The 17,074-nt window shown below is 63.1% G+C and overlaps 1 protein-coding gene across 2 annotated transcripts; it reads left to right on the forward strand.

Annotated features, from left to right (window-relative positions):
• Positions 1-3,929: 3,929 nt before the first annotated feature.
• On the forward strand, positions 3,930-15,404 carry DMWD (DM1 locus, WD repeat containing). Of its 2 annotated transcripts, XR_012898892.2 has the most exons (5): positions 3,930-4,348; positions 6,993-7,175; positions 7,874-9,139; positions 10,741-10,941; positions 13,771-15,404. XR_012898892.2 is itself a non-coding variant. In XM_075915053.2 (4 exons), the coding sequence occupies exons 1-4, from the start codon at positions 3,983-3,985 to the stop codon at positions 13,816-13,818; spliced, it is 1,863 nt and encodes a 620-aa protein (XP_075771168.1). In that variant the 5' UTR covers positions 3,930-3,982; the 3' UTR covers positions 13,819-15,404. The 2 variants fall into 2 exon arrangements, 1 of the variants encoding a protein (XP_075771168.1); XM_075915053.2 differs by lacking the exon at positions 10,741-10,941.
• Positions 15,405-17,074: the final 1,670 nt, after the last annotated feature.

Here is a 17,074-nt window from a genome sequence, read left to right on the forward strand (position 1 = left end):
CCTGCCTGTCTGCATGGGGTGCATCCCTCCCTCTGGCCCGGTTCATCTCTGTGACCTTCCAGGGAAATCTGTCCCCCATCCCCAGGGAGAAAGGGAGCCCGGGGTAGGACCTGGGCCAGCATTCCTGCCAGGCCCGCCCAGTGCCCACACCACTCAACCACACGGCTGCTCCGGCCTGGAGCCAAGAGCGGATTTCTCTCACTCCCACCCCACCCCTGGTGCGATGTCTTCTGGGCCCAGCAGGCCCTGCCCAGAAGGTCCGTTCTCTTCTGGCTGCAGCTGGTGGAGTTGGGCATTGGCGCGACAGCCGAGCTGCAAAGAGCTCAGGGGCAGGAAGTCTGGTACCCACTGGGCATCTCTGCCTGCTGGCCCATGAGCAGGGTCTCTGGCCCAGAACCCTTGCCCACAGGGTGAATGGACCCGGCCCGTCTGCGGGCACAGGAGAAGGGAGGCAGCTTGTGTTTGTAACCTAGTTTCGGGCTCCTGTGCCGCACTCCACCCGGCCGTGCCCGAGGAAGGATCTTTCCTTTGGCCGGGTCAGGCTTGCTTCCTTGCCCCCAGTGCTTTGTACTTCAAGGCCTATAGAGCCAAGGGAGAAGGGAGCTGAGATCTGGAAGGGAGAGCAGGGCTCTGGGGAAACGGGCCGAGGGAGGAGAGCAAGGGGACGGGCCTTAGAGCAGTGTGATTTCTGTGGGCATCACAATTTGTGGGTCCCCTTGTCCCCCTCCTTGGCTCAGTGCTAGGGTCATTTGCTGCTGCCAGGGCCTGAGCCCAACAATTACCCTCCCCTCAGCTTTGCCCTACAAATGCTGGGTGCCCCCAGTTCCTAAACCCCCTGGGCCAGCTTTTCTCTGCAGCCCCTCTCCGTAGGCGCCCACAGAAATAACAAGCCTGCTGTCTCCATAGAGACCCAATGCTCACTGCCTTGCTGGCTCAGCTGAGACACCTGCCCCCCTCGCTTCCATGTAACAGCACCAAGCAAAATTTGTAATAACATGAGTCAGTGTTTATAAAGTGCAGGGATTTGTGATGCTAAAGCAAGATCCTAGGAACAGAAAATGGTTGAAGAAATAAAAATGCCACGTTTTTAAGGGGCAGCCGGTACCTGCAGCAGGCTCCAAGCTTCCACTGTGGCGTTTCCCAAGGTTTTTGGGGCTCCATCAGAGCTGCTTGGTTCCCTGTAGTGTCTGACACACAACCGCCCCCCCCCCTTTTGCTTTGCTGTATGCTCTGACAGTGCGATTCTCGGGGGGGCTGGTTTGTCTCCAGCACAGGGCAAAGCTACGTTCCTGTGTCTTGGACAAACTCTGGCAGGTTGGCCCCCAAACCATGTTTAGGATCGTATTTCCAGCCTCCCAATACATACCAGCCATACGTACAGCACCCTGCTTCATCAATGCAACCCCCAACACTCTAAGCAGATATGACTCTCATGGTTTGGTAACAGGTTAAAAGATCAGAAACAAAGGGTAGAAATAAATGGTCAGTTTTCAGAATGGAAAGAGTTGTCCCGCAGAAGACTTGTGGTGGCCCAGGGCTCTGTGCTGGCAGCAGTCCTATTCAACATATTCATAAATGAGCTGGAAAAAGGGGGTAAGTAGTGAGGTGGCAAAAACAGCAGCTGACACTCAACTGCTCAAGATAATTAAGTCCGAAGCAGACTGATGAGCTTCTGAAATAAACGGAGAAGCAGTGAGATGGCAACATTTGCAGCTGATAGGAAACTACTTAAGATCATTAAACTCAAAGCAGATTGAGATGAGCTCCCAAAGGATCTCACAAAACTAGGTGACTGGGCAACAAAATGGCAAATGAATTTCCATATTAATAAATGCAAAGTAATACATATTGGAAAACAATCCCAACAATAATAAAATCAGGGTGTTACCTAAATTAGCTGTTACCACCCACGACAGAATCATTGTGGATAGTTCTCTGAAAACATCCATACAATGTGCAGCTGCCGTCAAAAAAGCAAACAGTTAGGAATCATTAAAAAGGGGGTAGAGAATACGATATTCTCTGCCTTATTGCCTCTGTATCAAGCCATGGTACGCCCACACCTTGAATACTGCGTACAGATGTGGTTGCCTCATCTCCAAAAAGAGATCTTGGCATTGGAAAAAGTTCAGAAAAGGGCCACAAAATGATTAGGGGTTTGGAGTGGCTGTTGTATGAGGAGAGATTAACAAAACGGGGACTTTTCATCGTAGAAAAGAGGAGACGGGAGGGATGGGGTAGAGGTCTATAAAATCATGATGGTTATGGAGAAAGTAAATGAGGAAAAAAGATATATTTGTTCCCATCATGCAAGAGCTATGGGTCACCCAATGAAATGAATAGGTAGCAAGTTTGAAACAAACAAAAGGAAGCAGTTCTATGCACAACACACGGTCAACCTGTGGAACTCCTTGCCCAAGGAGGTTGTGAAGACCAGGAATTTAACAGGGTTCAAAAAAGAACTAGATACATTCATGGAGGATGAGTCCATCAATGGCTCTTCGCCAGGATGGTGGCCCTAGCCTGTGTGTCGGAAGCTGGGAATGGGTGATAGGGGCAGGATCTGGTAGTTCAGACACAGCCCTGCTGTGCAGTGTGTGTGTGTGTGTGTGTGTGTGGCGAGGGGAGGGGGGGGTCCCTTTCTGACCCTGTGCTTCAAATGCCTTGAAGCATGAGGATCAAGGGCCCTGCCCTGAGTATCCAGTTTGATCCACCATGAGGGGGACATTGGAGGGGTCCGTGGGGGTTAGTGACAAGGGGGGCTTGGGGGTCTGGGTTGAGGGGAGCACAGGGAAGGGGGGATTGGGGTCACTGAGGTTCTGCATCTATGTTGGGGGAGGGGCCACAGGGGTCTGCAGGGAAGTTTCTAAGGAAGTTTCTTTGGAGGTCAGGAGGGGGCGGAGCTAAGAGAAGAGGGTGGTGGGCGGAGCCTATGGAGGGTCAGGAAGGGGCGGGGCTAAGAGAAGAGGGTGGTGGGCGGAGCCTATGGAGGGTCAGGAGGGGCGGAGCTAAGAGGAGAGGATGGTGGCCGGAGCTTAAGGAGGGTCAGGAAGGGGCGGGGCTAAGAGAAGAGGGTGGTGGGCGGAGCCTATGGAGGGTCAGGAGGGGCGGGGCTAAGAGGAGAGGGTGGTGGGCGGAGCCTATGGAGGGTCAGGGAGGGGCGGGGCTAAGAGGAGAGGGTGGTGGGCGGAGCCTATGGAGGGTCAGGAGGGGAGGGTGGTGGGCGGAGCCTATGGAGGGTCAGGAGGGGCGGGGCTAAGAGGAGAGGGTGGTGGGCGGAGCCTATGGAGGGTCAGGAGGGGAGGGTGGTGGGTGGAGCCTATGGAAAGTCAGGAGGGGCGGGGCTAAGAGGAGAGGGTGGTGGGCGGAGCCTATGGAGGGTCAGGAGGGGCGGAGCTAAGAGGAGAGGGTGGTGGGCGGAGCCTATGGAGGGTCAGGAGGGGAGGGTGGTGGGCGGAGCCTATGGAGGGTCAGGAGGGGCGGGGCTAAGAGAAGAGGGTGGTGGGCGGAGCCTATGGAGGGTCAGGAGGGGAGGGGCTAAGAGGGGAGGGTGGTGGGCGGAGCCTATGGAGGGTCAGGAGGGGCGGGGCTAAGAGAAGAGGGTGGTGGGCGGAGCTATGGAGGGCCAGGAGGGGCGGAGCTAAGAGGAGAGGGTGGTGGGCGGAGCTTAAGGAGGGTCAGGAGGGGCGGGGCTAAGAGGGGAGGGTGGTGGGCGGAGCCTACGGCGGGTGATGGAGGAGGCGGAGCCTGTCCGGCGCGGGGGGGCGGAGGTGAACGTTGGTGTGGGCGGAGTCTGTGTCGGGGTGGGCGGTGCCTATGGCGGGGCGCGGAGGGGGCGGAGCCCGGCCTGGAGGCCGATAGGGGCGGGGCCGATGGCGGGAGGTCGAAGGGGCGGGGCCCGCGCGGTGGTTGCTAGGGGCCCGGTGGCGTTGCCAGGGCCCCGCTTCCGGGCGCGGGGTCAGAGGTGGCTTCCGGCGGCAAGATGGCGGCGGCCGCGGCTGCGGACGGGCCCCCCCCGCTGCTGCCCGAGCTGAAGAGCCAGTTCCGGACCCGCGAAGGCTCCTACCGGCTCCTGGCGCCGCCGGGGCCCGAGCCCCGCAGCCGGGGGGGCCCCGCCGCGCCGCCCCCCGGGGGCCCCTCCCCGCTGGGGCCCCCGCCCGCGCCCCCGCCCGGCCCCGCCGCCCCCGCCGCGCTGCCCCCGGTGCGGCTCTCGCTGGTGCGGCTGCTGCTGCCCGAGGGGCCCGAGCCCGCCGAGCCGGGCGAGCCCGCCGAGCGCAGCCGCCTCTGCTGCAACCTGGGCCGGGAGCTCTACTTCTACTCGGGCGGCGGGGCCCGCGGCGGCCGGCGGGTGAGGGGGGGGCGGGGAGGGGGAGCGGGGCGGGGGGGGCGCGCCTGGGCGGGGGGGGGGGGGGGGAGGGGGGGGGGGCAGGGGCAGGGGGGGGGGGAGAGCGGGGCGGGGGGGGCGTGGGCGAGGGGGGGGGGGGCGCGTGCGCCGGGCGGGGAGCGGGGGGGGGGGCGGGGGGCGGGGCGGGGGGGGCGGGGCGGGGGGGGCCTGGGCGGGGGCGGGGGGGGAGGCGGGGGGGGGGGGCGTGCGCCTGGGCGAGGGGCGGGGGGGGGCGGGGGGGGGGCGTGCGCCTGGGCGAGGGGCGGGGGGGGAGCGGGGCGGGGGGGCGTGCGCTTGGGCGAGGGGCAGCCGGGTGCACCCCGGAGGGCAGGTTTATGGGCAGGCCCAGGGGTGAGCTGGTGACCGGGTGTCGGGTGCAGGTGTCCGTTAACTGAACCATCCTGAAACCTCCTGACTTCGTGCCGGTGACTCGGCGATTCGATTGTCGCCCACGGGCAGCGGCCAGTGCGCTCCGGCCCCGCTCCCCTGACCCGAGGAGCCCCCGTCTCTATAGCAGAGGCAGCAGCGCAGGGAGCCAGTGGAAGAGCCACCTCCCTGCGCTGCTGCCTCTGACACCGAGGCAGCAGCAGGCGGTGGCAGCAGCCTCTGTTCAGGGAGGAGGTCTGAGTACCCCGACCCAGCACAAGCCAAAATTGAGCCGTGTTTCCTGCCCCTTCCCCCTTGGCTCCTAATACCCCCACTGCGGCTCTGCATTTAAAGTGTAAGTCCCAGACCTGGCACAAGCCAGGACTGAGCCGGGCTGCTGGCCAACCTGCTAAACAATTTCCTAGCGAGGGGGGAGGGAATGCATGAAGGGGCGGGTCTGGAGACTGGAAGGGCGGGATGGAACCCGGAATCCTGAGGGGGGCTGGGGTACTGGTGAGGATCCTTCCCCGGGAAGGGGATAAGCTCCCGAAGATGAGCAGAGAAGCATTCAGGGCAGGATTCCAAACAGCGGGGAAGGCCTCCACAGAGGGGGAGCTTGGAGGGACAGGAGGCAGAGACCCCAGTGCTCACACGCTTGTGAGTTGTGCAGGCAGCAAGAGCTTGGGCACGGAGTGAGCTGTTTTGCTCTGGTGAGGTCTGAACATGGCAATGACAGGCGCCTGTCTGTCCTGTTCACTTCAGGCGGCCGCCCTGTGAAGTGGTTTCAAACAGCTGCACAAACAAGCTATGCAATTAACCCGTGCCGAGTTCTGTGCTGGTGCTGGGTGCCAGGCAGCTGAACCAAGCTGTGTGTCCCTTTGCTGCCCTGCAGTCCTGTTTCTGCAATTTTAGGGAGTCGTTCTGCTGCCAGTCCTCTGCCATTTCTGTGACATGCACACCAGGGCAAATATTTGTGCAATGGCAGTTGAGATGTTGCAGGCTCCGTGGGGGGTGCCGGCCTTAGACCTCAGAGCTTTTCGTTGCTCAGAAGGGTGGTGCAGTTGTGAGCAAGAGAGATCTTGGCAGTCGGGGCTAGGCTGTGGTATCCATTACTGAGCCTGACCAGCCAAAGTGCCTCTGATGATGCAGCATCCTTGTGGGTGTTTGCAGCGTGTGTGCTAATGGGCGGGCGCTAGCTGCTTGAACAGGCCCGTGGGTGAGCGCAGTGCTTCAGACGTCGCCGATGACTGTACACCTGAATGTAGCGTCTTATCAGAAATTGGGGGACCTAGCACATCTAAGGAGGCTGCCTGGAGACTGGCACTCGCATGGTCGGCACACATCCACTTCAGAGCACCCACTGTGCCAATTGTGTGTCCGTTCTCCTGGGGGAGGGGTGGGAAAAGCAGAGCTGCTTGATGGGAAAAATATGGCCCCTGTAAAAGGTTTGTTTGGATTTTGTGTGGTTTGTGGGTTAGGGGGAGTGGCTGGGAGTGTTCTGGGGGTTAAATGCACTTGGGGTCCCCTCTAGGGGTTGTCGATGCAGCCAGGAAATTGGATCTTGACTGTGATGTGATATCGCCGCTGGAGATGGAGATGGTGGGAGAGCAGTTGCTCTTGGCTGTTTAAGCCTTCAAATAGGACAGAGGGCGCGAGTGACTGGAAACACAGGGGGGAAGTGTCTGAGTTGCAAAGAGCTGGGTGTAATCCCTGTCACAGGAAACTGGGGTCTAGCACTTACAGCGGGAAGGTGCTGCGAATCGGGATTCCTGGGTTCCATCGCCCAGCTCGGGGAGGGGAAGGGAGCCTAGTGCTTAGAGCAGGAAGTGGCTGAGAATTGGGTTCTGTTCCCAGCTCTGTCACTTTGTGACACTGAGAACAATGACTTCCCTTCTGTGACTTTGGCAGGCAGGTACTGACCCTGGAAGAAGTGTGCAGTCGGGTGTTGCAGGATGGAGGGATGAGGGGTCCTGAATGGTTCTCTATTTCAGTTGCTTCCCTTGGGAATCCTACTCCAATTGGGAGCAACAGCGACCTTCCCTGTTCACCATGGGGACCTGCTGCTGCCGGCACCTTGCGCTGCGCTCCCCATGCAGCGCGCTGGATCCTGTCGGGTTCGGGGTCGCCGTTGCGCTCTAGATCCAGTCCTGCAAAGCATGTAGGGTTACGGGGGGGATGTAACTGCCATTTCCTCTTTCAAAGCCAGCGCCTTCTCACCCCTCCTGGTGTTGTTGAATTCCAGTCCCTCGATCTGAACAAGCCCATCGACAAGCGCATCTACAAAGGCACGCAGCCCACCTGCCACGACTTCAACCAGTTCACGGCCGCCTCCGACAGCATCTCGCTGCTGGTGGGCTTCTCCGCCGGCCAGGTCCAGTACCTGGATCTCATCAAGAAGGACACCAGCAAGTTGTTCAACGAGGAGGTGAGATTCCACCCCTCTGAGCTGTGTCGTGTCTTCCGTGGGTCGGCTATAACCGCTCCCGTAGCGTTGGAACCTCCCGCTGCACTGGTCCCCGGATTGGCCGCCAAGGCTGCTAGAGAGCAGTGCAAGGCTTCCCATGCTTCCGCCCCTCTCCACAGCTGGGCCAGGGTTCAGGGGAGGGTCTGTTAGGCAGTTCTCTTTCCTCTGCTTCCTCACTGAGCCCTGTGCTTGTGGGGTCCCTGGGTGCTCCAGGGCAGCCTGTCATTACAGCTGCTCTGGTTTGTGTGGGTGATGTGCTTGGCTCTTGGCTAGCAAAATGCTTTCCGGGGCACCCTGAGCTTCCTGCCGTAGCTGGCGTGTCTCTTCTTGGCTGCGAGGGCTGTTCGTGTGAGGCTGCGGTTTGCATGGCACAGCAGAGGGCTGGGAGTGGGGTACAGATCCCTCCATTTGGAGGTTCCTGGTTCAGAGCCGGCCCAGTTGGGGGCGCAGTTGCTTTCTGCCCCATGGTCTGCATGCAGTGAGTTGGCGAGTTCTCAGGCTCACACGCCACTGTCTGTCAGCCCCAGTGGAGCAGCCAAGCACTGGGAAGACCCCAGAGCCTGCATCTCTCTTCCCCTCCCCCCCACCCCGGCCAGGGAAGCCCCACGGGCACATGCCCCCTCAGTCTGATCCCTGCCCTCCGTTCCCCGTTGTCCCAGCGGCTCATCGACAAGACCAAGGTGACCTACCTGAAGTGGATCCCGGAGACAGAGAGCCTCTTCCTGGCCTCCCACGCCAGCGGGCACCTCTACCTGTACAACGTGGAGCACCCGTGCGGCTCTGCCTCGCCCCAGTACACCCTCCTCAAGCAGGGCGAGGGTTTCGCCGTCTACGCCTGCAAGAGCAAAACCGCCCGCAACCCGCTGGTGAAGTGGGCGGTGGGCGACGGGGCCCTCAACGAGTTCGCCTTCTCTCCCGACGGCCGCTACCTGGCCTGTGTCAGCCAGGACGGCTGCCTCCGCGTCTTCCACTTCGACTCCATGCTGCTGCAGGGCATGATGAAGAGCTATTTCGGGGGGCTTCTGTGCGTCTGCTGGAGCCCTGACGGGCGCTACGTCGTCACCGGCGGCGAGGACGACCTGGTGACGGTCTGGTCCTTCGCCGAGGGCCGGGTCATTGCCAGGGGCCACGGGCACAAGTCCTGGGTCAACGCGGTGGCCTTCGATCCCTACACCAGCAGCGTGGAGGACGAGGAGCCGCCGGAGCTGAGCGGCAGCGACGAGGAGCCCCAAGAGCCGGCTCACTTTGGCCGGGTGCGGACTAGCAGCACCCTGTCCCGCCTCTCCAAGCACAGCACCAAGAGCTCCCCCTCAGTGACCTACCGCTTCGGCTCGGCCGGCCAGGACACCCAGTTCTGCCTGTGGGACCTGACGGAGGACGTGCTGTACCCCCACCCTCCGCTCTCCCGGGCCCGGACGCTCACCAACACCTTCAGCACCGGCATCCCCTCCTCGGTGAGTGGCGGGAGCAACCTGGCTGGGGAGCCGGGGGGCAGCAGCGTGGGGTCCCTCCTGCCTCGCTCGCTCTCGCGCTCCAACAGCCTACCCCACCCGGCCGTCACCGGCGCCGCCAAGAGCCACGTGGCGGACAGCGCCGTGCCCTTCAGCATCGGCAAGTTCGCCACGCTCACCCTGCAGGAGCGCAAGGACAAGAGCGCCGAGAAGGAGCACAAGCGTTACCACAGCCTGGGCAACATCAGCAAGAGCAACGACAAGATCAACGCGGCGCCCCGCAGCAAGCTGGACACGGCCAAGGTCCTGGGCACGGCCCTTTGCCCCCGCATCCACGAGGTGCCCCTGCTGGAGCCCCTGGTCTGCAAGAAGATCGCCCACGAGCGGCTGACCGTGCTGCTCTTCCTGGAGGACTGCATCCTCACCGCCTGCCAGGAGGGGCTCATCTGCACCTGGGCCAGGCCTGGGAAAGCCGTAAGTACAGCTGGGGGGGGCGGCAGGACGGGAAGGGGGAGGCCTGCGCGCTCTTGCCCCAGAGCGGCCAAGGCGACTGCTTCCCCTTGGAGGGATCTTCCAAAGCCGCTGGCGCGTCTGCAGCCTGGGGGGTGACCCAGAGCAGAGGGGCTGGGGCACAGAGGGGAGGGAAGTGGGAGAAGCAGGTACTTTGGGCTGCCGCGGTCAGGAGGGCCTTTGGGGCAGCAGGCAAGAAATAAGGGAGCGGGGTTTCATGGGTGTCAGGCCCCGGGTCTGTTCCTGGCTCTGGGAGAGGAGGGGGGACTAGGGGTCAGGCCCCGGGTTGCCTGTTCCTGGCTCTGGGAGGGGAGGGGGGACTAGGGGTCAGGCCCCGGGTTGTCTGTTCCTGGCTCGGGGAGGGGAGGGGGGACTAGGGGTCAGGACCCCCGGGTTGCCTGTTCCTGGCTCTGGGAGGGGAGGGGGAGGGGGGACTAGGGGTCAGGACCCCGGGTTGCCTGTTCCTGGCTCTGGGAGGGAGGTGGGGACTAGCTTTTGGAACAAGGCTGGGCTCAACTTTTTAACCCAGAGCTAGGCTGACTGCTGCAGGCTGAGTGCTCCTAGCCCAGCTGCGAACGGGCCAGCTCGGCCCCCTCTCTGCCCTGCTCTGCCAGGGGGTGGTCAGGATGCTGCACAGAGGCCAGTAGGAAGCTGTCCGAGTGGGCCCTTGCTAGGGGAACAGTTGTATTTAGGCTGGGCTCTCCTGCCCACACAGACCGCCCTAGCTGCTACCTTTCCCTGGGCGCATTCATCCAGGGGATCTGGCCCAGCACCGGGCCCAGCCATCTGCCAGGCGGCCCGAGTCAGCAAGTGGATTTGCCAGCTCTTAGAAAAATCAGCTGTTAGCAAGTCTCTGCATTGGCTCTAGGGATGCTGCTTCTCTGGACGGGTCCTGTCTCTGCCCTCATCTCGCTTGTTGTGCTTCAACTCTGGGAACAAATCCTTGAATCTGCCTCCCATTGGTTCCGTTTGGGAGTGGCAGCACGGCCCTGCCTCCCACACCTGCTGTGGGGTAGGGTGGGCCCAGCAGGGGAGCGGGAAGACCTTGGGGTCCCACAGCTCCCCCTCCCTGCTGCCGTGGAAGAGGCCAGGCTGCTCTGCTCTGCTCTGCGCTGTCGGAGCAGTGCTGCCCTTCTGCGGGTGTCTCGGTCTCTTTGCAGATCCAGCCGCGCCGGGCTGTGACTTCGCGCTTGTTCCCCAGCGGTGGGGATCTTTCAATAGGGAGTTTGCGGAGGGGAGAGCTTCGTGACTTTCAGGGTGCAGGTTCTGTCTCTGGGATCCGCCGTGTGTTGCTCATCTGCTTCCCGGCCCCACTTACTCTGGCTCCCCTGGATTGGCTGACTCTCTGCCTATCCCCTAGCTCTGCCGCTAGCCTAGTCAGTTTCCCTTGGTTTCTAGTCAGTTTCGCTTCCTGCTTCTCATGCATGCCAACAACTGGGGCTGTCTGCCTTAAGGCTGCTGGGAAAGGTTGCACTTTGGCCAGTTTGCGCCCCCACCCCCAGTCAGTACCTCCTGCCGTACCCCCTCCGTGGTGCCAACTCTCGCCATATCTGATCTCTTCATAGATTGTGAGGCCACAAGGGACCACTGCCATCATCTAGTCTGGCCTCCTGTGTAACGCAGGCAGTAGGAGGGCCCCGAATTAGTTCCTGGGGGAGCTAGAGCAAATCTGTTAGAGAACCCTCCAGTCCTGACTTAAACCAGCTCTTACAGCCCCGGCTGCCGGAGTCGCGTGCTGGCCTGAGACGCACGTTTAAAAACCAAAAGTAAGTTTCTTGCCCTCGTGGTCGGGAAGGAGACGTTGCCGACGGGAAGCAGGGGAGTCCCAAAGGCTCAGAGCCCAGGGAGCCAATGAACTGCCCCCCCCCCCCCCCCCACTCCCGGATTATTTAAAAAAAACCTCGTGAGTTTGAAGCTGGTCTCGATTTGGGGGTGGGCAGGTTTCTGAACACTTGGGGCTAACAACACTTTGCCCTTCCCTGTCTCCTCAGTTGGGGGGCATGTCTCCCATCTGTCCCCCCCTTAACTGCTGCCTGGGCGCACAGAAACCAGGGATGCCTAGAGCGCCCTGCCTTGACTGACCCTGCTGCCCACAGGGCTCTGTCGCGGGCGCGCCCAGCAGCCCGTGCCCCTCGGGCACTCTCTTGCTTCTCAGCCCTGTCTGTCCTGAGAGAACCTTCCGCCCAGCCCAACTGCCCCCTGCAGCTGACTTCAGGACCAGTCCACAACCAGCCAGGCCCTGTCTGTGGGAGAGAAGTGGAGACCAACGGGTCTGTCTGGACTGCAGCTGCCAGCGGGCCGACAGACTCCTGCACGTCGTGCCGGGCGAGAGCCCCACGAGTGCGAATCACGTGGAAATGAGGCCCTGCTGCATGTGGTGTCGCGTGTCCCCCTCTGGCACGGACCGGGCAGGGTCTGGTGAGCAAGGGGCAGCCCCTTTCCACCCGTCTGCATGGTGGTTCCAGCCAGCAAGCCAAGGGTTAACGGATCACTGACTGTCGGCAGACAGGGCCGGTGAATGATGCCCTTAGAGCCCAGCAGGGCCGGGCTCTGCCTGCTGTCGGGCTGGGTGATCCCGGGTCACCTGGCCTCTCAGCGGCACTTCCCGAAGTTCTAAACAAGCCCCAGGTCTTCCCTTTGTGGGGTTCCCCTTGGAGCCAGGCCCGGCTCTGACCTGAGCAGATGGGGGTCGTGTGGACTCTTGTTAGCGCTGCGACCCTCAGAATCCCCCCGGCTGCAGCTGCTTCCCTCGGGCCCCCGCCCCAGGCGAATGGAGCACGCCCCCGGCTGTGCTGCCGCAGCCAAGCCAAAGCGCCAACGCGGGGGGTGGCGCTTCGGGAGGGGCAGAGACTGGAGAAGGGGCTTGTTCAGCCAATGAGCTTAGACTCTGGATGGCACTTTCCAGCCAGCCCCGCCCCGGAGGGCTCACCCTCAGGACAGATGGTTCCCTGCTGTGCCGGGACTGCAGGCAAACGGGTTGGCAAGCAAAGGCAAACCGTGGGGCTTGAGCCCTGTTGCCTGCCCTGAAAGCTGGGCTCTGTCTCAGCCGTGGAAGTTCTGCTGCGTCGGCCCCGTTGCCGCTCGTACGGTCCCTGGGGCTTTCGGCCGGACTGGGCTGGGCTGGAAGGCTCCGGGGCTTTGCCTTGGGCCCAGAGCTGGTCTGGGGCATGTGCATAGCGGGGGGGTCACTAGGAAACCAGCCGTACTACAGCGTGGACAATAGGTTACGCTAGGGAGGGGCTGGCACTTAACTCCTAAACCCAGGTTACCCCCCCCTGCATTGACCCCTTTGGAGCCAGGTCTCTGGGCGAGCCAGGGGTTGGGAACAGTGGCAGGATCTGGTCTTTGCTTTTTGTAACAAGTCATTCATCCAGCCCTCCCCCAGCTCTGGGCCTGATCCCTGGCACTGGTGGCTCCTGTATGTACCGCTTGCGCTGTGCAGTGCCTCCGTTCTTCCCAGAGAGTTTCCAGGGCAGATGTTTCAAATTTGAAATAGTTTCTATGCGCTCAGCTCCCAAGTGGATAGATAATTTCTAGGTTCTCCTATTCCCCATAAAGGCAAAGGCTGTTTCTAGGTGCCCCATGTGAAGAGAAAAGTGGTTTCTAGGTGCCCTCTGACTTTTGCTTTACAACAGGAGTGGGGAATCAAAAGCCCAGGGGCCGGATATGGCCCCTAACTTGCGTAGGTCCAGCCCCTGAGGTTCAGGGCTCCCTCGCCAGCATTGGGGAGCCTGTGCTGGTACTCCAGCCCCCCTGCTATTCCCCGGTGGGGCTGGAGTGCACAAAATCTATTCGCCTGGGCCCTAGGATGTGAGGGGAATGGGGGGACTGTCTTTATCCTTTGGTCTGGGGCCACATCAATGAGGGTTTGTTGTGGGGGGGGTTTCCTCAGCTGTGTGGCCCCCGAGTGACTTGTTTCTGGGGGTGCGGGGCCCCTGACCCAGAAAAGGTTCCCCAAATTAAGCCCCCTTTGTCAGTGGCACCATTCCACACCCCCACCTGGTTCTGGGATGGGCAGCAAGCCGGGTCAGCCCATGGGGCCTGGTTTCCAGCAGTGATCCGCAGGGGCAGCATCTTGGTTGGCGCTCCTGGCCCTCGAGAGGGATGGGGGGCAGCGTTGGGCTGGGGGCTGCATGGCCCCCCACAGGGATGGGGAGGTTTGGGGGGGAGCATTGTGCTAGCGCTGCCCGGGGAGAGGAGAGATCGTCCCCGTCCCAAAGCTGGATCGAGTACAGCCGTCAGAGAAGCCTCTGCCCTCTCCCCTGCCGGATGGTGGGGGATGGGAGCGGGTCTGCGCAAGGCTGGTCTGGCCTGGGGCGGGCAAGCAAGCGCCTGGTCTTAGGACCAGGAGTCAGGCCCGTGCACTGGCCCCTCTCTGGCCATGTCAGAGGGAGACAGGCCGAGCCCAGGTCCCCCCGTGTGGTTCGGTGCCGGGGAGGGTCTGTGTTTGGCAAGAGGCCCTCAGCTCGGTGTAGAGTCCCGGGATGGCAGAGGGGCCAAGTCCTGCCCTGGGGGGGCTGGTTTACCCCCTACAGCCTCTCCCCCTGTTCATCCCCCTCCTCCACGGCTCTAACCATCTCCCCCTTCCCTTGCAGAACCTCACCTCCCAGAACGGCAGCTCGCCCAGCGGCACCGTGGTATAGCCCGGGGAACGCCCCGGGGACAGGTGTCCTCAGCTCGCGTAGGACCTGGGGGAGGGGGCACTGCCCCCTCCCTGGGCCCAGGCCCCTCGTTATTTAACGCTAATTGGCGCTGCGTGGACAGACCCTTCCTGGGGCAGAGAGCCGCTAAGAGAGGTTTAGTATCTAGCTACCTGTCTACAGAGCACAGGCCTCTGGGCCCCTCCCTTCATGCATTAATGGCCCCCGGTTACAGCTTCGCCGAACATCCGTGCTGGAGCGATGGGAGCAGAGACGGTTTCCTAGTAACTCACTTTGCACAACAGCCTGGACCGGCGGAGCTGCCTCAGTTTCCCAGAAGACACTGGAGTGGCCAGAAGGCCCCCTCCAGGCTGCCACTACCTGCACTTCCTCTGCCAAGAGACGCCCACGTGGGCACATAGACAGTCTTGGAGTAGGGGGCTCATGGCCAGAGACCCGGCACCCTGCCGCCCCCGTCCCCCATCCCTCACGGGCAGGCCAGGCTTCGTACACGGCCGGAGCGGAGGGCATCTGCGCCGCAGGGCCTGTGTGCCTGCGCGTGCGCCTGGGCCCTGGCACGGGGACAGGCCTGCAGGGAAAGCTGCCGAGAGCCCTGAGTACAACCGCTTGGCTACCCCCTCCCCGTGTGAGAACCCCAATAAGCCAGGGAACCCCCCAGCTTGTGGTGCCAACCCCCTCCCCCCCCCCCCGGCTTGTACCTGCTTTGGGCGGAGCTGAGCCTTGCTGGCTAGGAGAGGGAGCCGGCCTCCCTATGGACAAGGGCACTGCCAGGCCAATTCCCATCTGTTGCAGCCTTGGCATTTCCCAGCCTCCTGGAGCAGGTGGTACCCCCAGTGCTCCCTGGCTGCACCCCCCGGCCTGGCCACAGACCCTCCACACTTGGCTGCTCGGTGCCTAGGAGCCAAGCCCTACTCCTGGGCTCCAGCTGGCGTGCGAAGCAGCTGGCCCCGTACTCAGCCAAGCCCCCGCCTGGGGACAGGTGTCCTGCCTCACGTTGGACCCCGGGACGAGGGGTGCTGCCCCCAGCTAGCTGAGCAGGGGCTGCTGACTCCCACGGTGGGCGTAGGCTGGGGGGAGATGCCCCATAGCCTGGGCCGGGCCCGGGGAATTCACCGCTGGAGCCGGCAGCCCTGGGCCCCACGGGGATCTGAACAGAACGTTGCTCGTGTGTCTGGGGCTCGGCTTGGCCTCCCTGCCCCCCCCCCCCCCCCCCCCCGCTTGTAACCTGCTGTGAGCCCTGGGAGAGCCCAGGCAGCACAAGGAACAGTATTAGCCTTGGTGTCCCTCCCCCCAGCCACTCACCAACCCCCCCCCCCCATCCACTTGCCCCTCACTGTGTGCAGCCCTCTGGGGCTCTGTGCAGTCATTGGGTGGCTCTACTGCTGGCTCTGGGGTGCCGCCAGCAGCCGCCCGCCGGGGCAGGGCCTGCAGAGAGCTGGTGCCCCTCGGCCTTCTATCCCCTGTGGCTGGAGGTCTAAGTTATGGAGCTGCGGTTCTGCAAGTTCTTATTTATACTAAATGATTTTCACAACACGGCCTGCCTGCCTCAGCTCTGTGTGCGCCTGCAAGCACCATGCACTCAGCGACTGCCCCGATTGGTGCATGGGCGCGGGGCTGGGCCCGTCTCACCCCCTGGCCAGTGAAAATAATTCACTTTGCACCTTTATGATGGAGATCAGGGCCCCGTTGGGCCGGGTGCCACCTAGAAACACAGCGACCGAGATCAGGGCCCGTCGGGCCGGGCGCCGCCCAGACACACAGTGACCGAGATCAGGGCCCCGTCGGGCCGGGCGCCGCCCAGACACACAGTGACCGAGATCAGGGCCCGTCGGGCCGGGCGCCGCCCAGACACACAGTGACCGAGATCAGGGCCCGTCGGGCCGGGCGCCGCCCAGACACACAGTGACCGAGATCAGGGCCCGTCGGGCCGGGCGCCGCCCAGACACACAGTGACCGAGATCAGGGCCCCGTCGGGCCGGGCGCCGCCCAGACACACAGTGACCGAGATCAGGGCCCCGTCGGGCCGGGCGCCGCCCAGACACACAGTGACCGAGATCAGGGCCCGTCGGGCCGGGCGCTGCCCAGACACACAGTGACCGAGATCAGGGCCCGTCGGGCCGGGCGCCGCCCAGACACACAGTGACCGAGATCAGGGCCCCGTCGGGCCGGGCGCCGCCCAGACACACAGTGACCGAGATCAGGGCCCGTCGGGCCGGGCGCCGCCCAGACACACAGTGACCGAGATCAGGGCCCGTCGGGCCGGGCGCCGCCCAGACACACAGTGACCGAGATCAGGGCCCGTCGGGCCGGGCGCCGCCCAGACACACAGTGACCGAGATCAGGGCCCCGTCGGGCCGGGCGCCGCCCAGACACACAGTGACCGAGATCAGGGCCCCGTCGGGCCGGGCGCCGCCCAGACACACAGTGACCGAGATCAGGGCCCGTCGGGCCGGGCGCCGCCCAGACACACAGTGACCGAGATCAGGGCCCGTCGGGCCGGGCGCCGCCCAGACACACAGTGACCGAGATCAGGGCCCCGTCGGGCCGGGCGCCGCCCAGACACACAGTGACCGAGATCAGGGCCCGTCGGGCCGGGCGCCGCCCAGACACACAGTGACCGAGATCAGGGCCCCGTCGGGCCGGGCGCCGCCCAGACACACAGTGACCGAGATCAGGGCCCCGTCGGGCCGGGCGCCGCCCAGACACACAGTGACCGAGATCAGGGCCCCGTCGGGCCGGGCGCTGCCCAGACACACAGTGACCGAGATCAGGGCCCCGTCGGGCCGGGTGCCGCCCAGACACACAGTGACCGAGATCAGGGCCCGTCGGGCTGGGTGGCTGGAGGTCCAGGCATAGGAGGCCTCGTGGCCTTTAGCAAGTGCCTTCTATGTCCTGCCTGGCCATGGGAGCAGACAGGGGTCAGCCTGGCTCCCCACGGGTGGCGTATGCCCCACAGCCCATTCCCGAGGGGCTGGTCAGTCTCCTGCCAGGGGTGAATGGGCTGGGCCAAAGCAGGGGGTGAAAGTTGGGCTGCTTGGCCTAGGAATGGGTCCAGGCAGCGGGTGGGCACAGAGGCCTAAGTCAGTGGCCGGCATGGGGGAATGGAGAGGGCTGGAGGGCAAACACCTGGGGGAGGAGCTGGCCCTGCTGTGGGTTGGGCTACGCGGCATGCAGGGAGCCTGGGAAGCAGGGCAGCCCCACTCCAGAGCCCTCACCCCCCTGGAGTCCTCCCCACACG

This window comes from Pelodiscus sinensis, chromosome 18, assembly GCF_052426305.1.
Source record: "Pelodiscus sinensis isolate ZL-2025 chromosome 18, ASM5242630v1, whole genome shotgun sequence".
NCBI classification, from domain to species: domain Eukaryota; kingdom Metazoa; phylum Chordata; order Testudines; family Trionychidae; genus Pelodiscus; species Pelodiscus sinensis.